This window comes from Neodiprion fabricii, chromosome 4 (assembly GCF_021155785.1).
Source record: "Neodiprion fabricii isolate iyNeoFabr1 chromosome 4, iyNeoFabr1.1, whole genome shotgun sequence".
NCBI lineage: Eukaryota > Metazoa > Arthropoda > Insecta > Hymenoptera > Diprionidae > Neodiprion > Neodiprion fabricii.
The window spans coordinates 2,731,197-2,738,700 of NC_060242.1; the positions used below are offsets into that span (position 1 = coordinate 2,731,197).

General features: G+C 43.9%; 1 protein-coding gene across 1 annotated transcript; it reads right to left on the reverse strand.

Annotated features, from left to right (window-relative positions):
• Positions 1–2,684: 2,684 nt before the first annotated feature.
• Positions 2,685–7,274, reverse strand: LOC124180380 (cytochrome P450 18a1). The gene is made up of 5 exons (XM_046565824.1): positions 6,616–7,274; positions 6,385–6,506; positions 5,803–6,232; positions 5,450–5,714; positions 2,685–5,110 (listed from the first exon to the last, which is right to left on the reverse strand). The coding sequence occupies exons 1-5, from the start codon at positions 6,986–6,988 to the stop codon at positions 4,687–4,689; spliced, it is 1,614 nt and encodes a 537-aa protein (XP_046421780.1). The 5' UTR covers positions 6,989–7,274; the 3' UTR covers positions 2,685–4,686.
• Between the last annotated feature and the right edge of the window lie 230 nt (positions 7,275–7,504).

Sequence of the window (7,504 nt, forward strand, 5' to 3'; positions counted from 1 at the left end):
AATCACGTCGTTGCGACACTTACCTACCTGCAAAATCTTGGCCTTGGGGCTCCTGGACATTAAGGCCCTCCCTCCCCCTCCGCCCCTCCCCCTTCCTCTTTCCCCGCCCGTTCATTTCCATTCTCTCTTTTCTCGCGCGTCTCACCTAGTGCCCAAATTCGTGACATTCCGGTCGTGCGGTTTGCAAGAGTCTACTAAACGATTGACGATGATAAAATGATTTGAAATGAGAAATATATATACAAAAGCCCCAAGTTTTGGCGGGCGTCAAATGGGTAAAACGATGATGAAAATGAAACATTTCACGGATAATAAAACACGGCGTAAATAAATGTCTAGATCTGGAATACGACAGGATCTTTTTTAATCTCAATATCGGTTTACCTCTTGTTTTATTTTTAACGCCTACAATTTATATCATTTATATACATATCATACTTATTTAGGTAGACCTATACGATGTAGGAAATTGGTCAAAATACGCTCAGTTTTTCCGATAAGTTACGTATCATACTTATCGCTGCATCCCCTTGACTCTGTGTACACACACAACGACGCGGCAACGACGATGAGAATTTATATTGCAAGCGCGTTTTGCCTGACTAAATAAAACATGCGATGCGAGTTTGTCGCGCGATTGATATGTTACATAACATTTCGTGTGCTTTGAGGCGATCCATGCTATATACTATATATATATAAACACACACACGCATTATTATTGTTGTTATTATTATTATTATACATGTATATATTTACCAATGCACTCACATAATGTCTATACAGAGGTTTCGTGTCGTTAACCCGCGCACTTTACCCCGGGTCCGGTATTTCCTTAGAAATCCACCTAGGCACCGGCAATTGCGGAGGAGAGTTTCTCTTATATAAGTATATACAAGTATAATATTTACAACTTGACGACATCGATAACCGTGTGTTCCTTATTCTTCTTTTCTCATCTTCTTTCGATGTTATTATTTTTTTTTTTTTTTTTTCATCCTTCGTCTTGTTAGATTTTATTATTTCAATTTCGTCGAATCAGATTTCGGCATATATCCCACGCTGCATTCAGATGTGCACAGGTATAAGAAATCTTAAATATCTGCTGATCTTTGATGAATATACGTACACAAATGTCGAGAATATATGTGTGTGTGTTTTTTAAACTGGCGAATTAGCCGTGCAAGTCTATAATTACCTCATCGTTCGGTTTCACTTCTTTTTTTTTTTTTTCTACTCGTATTACACATGTATAATATATGTATATATACACACACACGTACCCTACTATACCTGTATAATATGTGAAACGCAGGCGACGAGCTCCTTTGAAAGAATGATCTTTCGTCTCTTTTATCGCAAATTATTCAATATTCTAGGTACATGTGTATTAAATACGGCAATTGCGCAGACGTAGAGATGAGGAGAGGATACGTGGTTTAGTAACTGCAAAGGTTTACAGATTTTACGAAATTGACGTGGAAAAGAATAAAAGGAAGGTAGAAGGAAGAAGGGTTAAAAAAAAAAAAAAAAAAATTTTAAATTTAAACAGAACGACTAGGAAGGAAGGTATGTAAAAATTTTCGCGGTATTATGTGGGTTAAATATTGGCGATTTTTTTTTTTTTTATCATCGCTGCTCGTAAAACGCGCACGTGCGCCGGTCGAAGCCGCCGATTCGCGGGTCTCCTCGATCATTTTTACCAAACCACACATTCGGCGGTTGGGTCGGTGCCGCATGGAAGAGAAAGCTATAATGTGACTTGGAAGGCCATGGATCGCGAGCGTTGGAAGCGATCGGTGAACGCGACGAAGCTACAACACGCAAGTGATACGTATGCATACATACACGTGTGTATTTATATACATACGTATTTAAAGATTGATTCGTTTATCGTAGTATTAAATATGTCCACGCATACCGTGTAGCGTAAAGGCGGTATCCGTATGAAAATGATTAAAAAAAAAAAAAAAAATTGTGATTTTTTGATAATTCAATGTGTAACGTTCTCTGTAATATATTCATAATACGTGTAATGAATCTTATAACTTACCGATAATTCATGCAGCACATTATAATACGGGTATACAACGTATCGTAACTCGCACGTAACATACAGAAAACGGGATCGTTTGAATAACATAACGCGCCGTGCAAAAATTACTACATATGTGTGTATGTATGCATGTATGTATGTATATGCGTATATACAGGTATATATATATATCCACTTGAGGTGGATTTTTATAAACCCGTGTCATTTAAAAGTTGGGCAAGCTTTGCGCGGGCGATTCGAAGGACGCGGAATCGATGGGAAATCGTAACAGTTGTAATAATAATCGCAGATGTATATGAACGTTGAGTGTTGGGTCTGTGTGCGGACACGGTATTATACACATATATTCGTGTACAGTACTCGGGGTTCGAGGTACGCAAGAAAGAAAGAAAAAAAAAAAACGAACAATGGCACCGCGAGAACGAAAAATATGTATATATATATATATATATAAAAGATACGTAAATTAGCTGTAAAGAAAATTACGAAAAACAGGTCTAATAAAACTTGATGTATAGTACGGGAGCGGAAAATTGGAATAAGAAGAGCGATTGGTTAATTGAAAAATAACATCGTTACTTTATTTCATAGAAAAAAAAAAAAAAGAAAGACAGAAATATATATGCGTATGTATGTATATATATATATTTCTATATACGTCTAATCAATGTCTTAAATAATCTTATACTTTGTAAATAATACCAACTAGTTAGTTAATCGTGCAGCCAACCATGTAAATCTCTGAACAATTGAAAACACACGTACGCACACACTCGCGCAGCCAAAGCGTAGCTCAAATACACAAGACTCTCGCGGTCATTTTGATACCGCGTATAAATCCGGGTCGCCCGGTTTACATGTATGTATGTATATATATATGCTCGGCAATGATGATGACAGTGAAGTTTATAATAATATCAATAATAATAATAACAATAATAATAATAATAATAATAATAATAATAATTATGACACCTACAGCTACCAACCGCAGTAACAAAACAAACAATAACAGTGAAAACAAATCAACAACGAAAAATGCTAACAAACGACCACGTTAACATTAATTATCTGCAATAATAACAATATTGGTAGTGATAATAATAATAATAATGATGATGATAATCGTAATAATCATGACCGCGGTAATGATAACGATGTTGATGATAATAATATCACCAGAAAATACGTAGCAACAGCCGTGGATTTATACGGTAATTGGCAAAATTTGTAAAAAAAAAAAAAAAAGGAATAAAAATAGTAACGATAGCAACATGTCATCGATCATGATTACAATGGGGAAAAAGGACCATCATCATTGCCATTGTCATTGGAAACGCATCGATTTACAGAGTATATATATATGATTGATGGCGGTGAAATTAATGATGATGACGATGATGACGATTCCTTTGAAAGAATTATCCGTCGTATTGTAAGACGAATGTTTGACAGAGATATATTAAACGAAGGAATCAAATCACCGTTCACATCATGTAGCAAATCACAACGATGACGACGAGGATGCCGGTCGTACGATAAGTGTAACGTATGTACGCGCGTGTGTGTGGGTATGTACGTATTATATGTGTATATGTCTACTATCTATGTATGCATACTTACTAATTGTATAGTCTTATCGTTCTCTTTGCAAAAATTCGGTAATATATTCAAAATTTCATAAGGCGCGATTCGCTCGCTCGTCCACCGGCCGCGATCATTCTCGTTGAGACAGTTTCGGTAAAATTTTTTACTCACCTAAGCGATTCTCGACGCAGCAACTTGTTTGCCAAAGGAAATGTGTGTGTATGTGTATACGCAGATATAAGAGAAACGGATTCGTTCGGAAAATGAACACGGATATTTTATCAGAAATTGTTCTCGTAAATTTGAACGAAACTGCCTCACTGATTTCCGATCGATTCAGCCATGTAATATCCATAATATACGGGACTGAGTCTGCCTAGTTGAAAAGTTATGATCTATCTACACTTAATATACGTATATCTACATATATATGCATGTATATATGTAAATATATATGTGTAATTTACATTACTGAACACATGGGTTTTCTTTGACGCTCACGGAATGAACATACAATAAATAATATGCCATTTGCAGTCGAAAATATATACATATTTGTATATATGCATCGAACGTCGCGAACTTGTTATATCGGTGTGTCTGCGTGTGTGTCTTTGTGTATGTTTATCCATACACGTTTATATTATATCATACCATATTACCTTGTATCGTAATATTGATCGATGGTGAATATATGACGCGACGTATAACGATCGATGGTAAAATCTTTCTTAGCCCTGATCACGTTACGTTACTTCGGGATGAAAGAATTAATAAAAAAAAAAAATAGTTAAATAGACCGTTCAACCGTGACGCAGCTAATTATATAGGATAATCACACAAGTTCGTCGATCAGTAATGGCACTATTCACCCCTCCCTCCCCCCTCCCCACCCTCTCTCTCTCTCTCTCTCTCTTCCTCTCTCACATACACTCTTCCCAATCAGCCGGGAAGTCAATTGAGGCCCAAAATAGATCGGTCAATTGATCGATCGATCACCCGTTAGGAACTACCGTGCTTTCGGGACCCGCAAAACGAACGCTTTAGTGGCCCCCGACGTTTCTCAGCGAACCGGTGGCCCATTCGAGGGACTCCAAGTCGATCCCCTCGAAGGTGCGCTGGTTCAGACAGACCTTGAACGGGTCGGGTGTTACCGTGATCCCGGCGTTTCCCCGGAGGCTGGGAAGAGAAGCTCCCTCGGGTAGGCTGATGTCGAAGGTGTGGAGCAGCGAGCTGAAGAATAGGAACAACTCCATTCTCGCGAGCACGTCTCCCAGGCACATGCGACGGCCAACTCCAAAGGGTATGAAGTACTCTGGTTTCGTCACCTTACCCTCCGCCGACAAGAAGCGCTCCGGTCTGAACGCCTGCGGCTCGTTCCAAAGCTCCGGGTCCATGTGGACCGCGTGGAGGAGCGGGACTATTTGGGTACCAGCCGGTATCGTGAAGCCGTTAAGCCTGACGTCCCTGGAAACCAGAAGGAGAGGGTTTCGTTAAGTAAAGAGCTACCGATGGACTTTGCAAACATGTATACTGAAATCGGCGTCGCCGCACGCGCGAAAGTCGTCGTGATTTATGGCCGCGGAGATGACCGGGAGTGGCTAGAACTGAGCCCGGCTACGTCTACACGGTGTCACTGACCCCGGACCGTGTCTCGAACGGTGGGCTAGCCGCGGCTGGCCATTGCTTTCACTTTTCATTACAACGCGGCTTGTCGAATCTGCTGTTACAATGATCGCGCCGCGGGCGGGGACAATCGGAGGTCTAAAACCGCGTCTGTACGCATGTAGAATATGATGGGCTCACCTTGTCGTCGCGTGCGTTGTTCCTAGGGGCACTATGCTCGACCTCCGGAGTATCTCCAGGATCGTCGACTCCGTTATCGGGAGGAACGGGACGTCCTCGAGAGCTGGCAATCGTGAGCGACCTACCACGTGGTCAAGCTCCTCCTGCACGGCTCGGATCGCCTCAGGGTGGTGGAGCATCAGCACTACCGCCCACTCAAGTGTCGTTTTTATCGTCTCCATGCCAGCTGAGAAGAGATCGCCGAGGATCTGCTGCATCTGGCGGTCTGGAATCAGAGACAGTGATGGGTGTTATTTGAGGAAATCGAGTCAACGACGATAAGCACCGAGGGCGCGGAAGAGCGACTGTCTTACCGTGGTTCATTCCTTGGAAGAGCTGCGCGTCGCGACCCTCGCTCTTGGCCTTCTGGATCTCTAGGAGGTACGCGTCGACTAGGTCGCGGATGTTACCCTCGTCGAAGGTCGCGCGGTGCTGGTCTACCGTCTCTTGGAAGAAGGTTGCCATCTCGGAACGGTTCTCCCGTATCTTGTCGCGGATCTTTTGGATGCCAGGGAGGAATCGGATCACCGGAATGAAGTTGACCGCCACCATGCTGCCGAACAGCCTGAACCCCTCTTCGATCAGGATCATGAACCGTTTGAACCGGCTGTCGCCGTGGTGGAATCGCACCCCCATTATTATCGAGCATATCACGTTGCTTATCGACATTCCGAGCGAGGTCGATATGTTCGTCGGGGCGCCTTGTTGCACCGACAGCAAACGGAGGAAGGATTGAACTTCTCTCTGCAAGAGAAGATCAATTTTTTTGGTCAATTATAAGGTTTTCCAGAGCTTTCACGAAATGGAGGAAAGAGACGATAACAAGGACATCTCACGACGCCGTTCACGCGAATCTGGGAATCCAGGGTGAGAAAAACGTTACTGCAAACACTCACCATTATTTTCGACTCCATCGTCTTCTTCCCAGCGCCGAGATACGTCATCCCTAAACTCCTGAGGTTGTCGTGGAGGAACCTTCGCTGTTCTTTCCACATCGCTCCCTCTGAGTTTACGATACCTAAATCAACACAAACGACGGGATTCGATCAGTTTTCGCTCTTACGTGAAGAACGGGAGGACGCGGCGGACAAAGAGAAGGCCTCGAGGGTGGTTCGTTAGCAACTTACCGTATCCGCCCAGGATGTTCATGAATTCGTTGTGGGGTCTGCCGTTGAATTCCTCGCGTCTAAAAGTGTCGCGAATCGCCCTGTAATCGCTGAGTACGACGACGAGCTGGGAACCGAGTCTGGCGCTGAACATGGATCCGTACTTCTTGGCGAGCTGCCCGAAGTGGAGATGGATGTCGCCCTTGAGGAAGGGCAGGTATCCAACGACCGGAAGGCCCCACGGACCCGGCGGCAGAGAGCGGGTGAATTCTAGCCACTGGGCCGATCTGACGATCGCGAACACTCCGACGAACACGATAAGTGTGAACATAACATTCTCCGGCGATCCGCCGAGCACCCTCCATGCCCACTTGACCGCGTACTCCACCAACATGTCTGAATAAGGGTTCAAGTGGCTGGATCACGTCTCGGTGAACACACCGTCGATACAGTCTCTTATGAACGATTTATATACCGTTTGAATATTGGGTATTCAACCCTCGATGTGTGCCCGTAAGAACTCAAAACCGACAAATGAATAAACGAGCCCGACTCGCCGCTGTTGGCCTGATCAAAGAAGCGCGATGCTGCACGATCAACGATTGCGGCTAATACGGCTGCGGCGAAGAGACACGGTCGGCTGGCTCTGTAACGTGCGAACTGTACGAGTCTGAGGAAGAATGAGTGTGTACTAACATACACCTTCGTGTCATTCCTGTCTTATATAGTGACTCATCAGCCTAGGCCTACCGTCGTCGGCGGCTAGGGGGGGCGGCCAGGGTGGAGGGGATCCGTCGACCGCAGGAGTGCCTGAATCTCTTTGCGAGGGCGGGCCTCGCCAGGCGCGCGACCACCCGCTCGTCTTCGGGAATGTCGAGCGGTGGGGTCTGCGACGAGTGGAGGGGAGCGC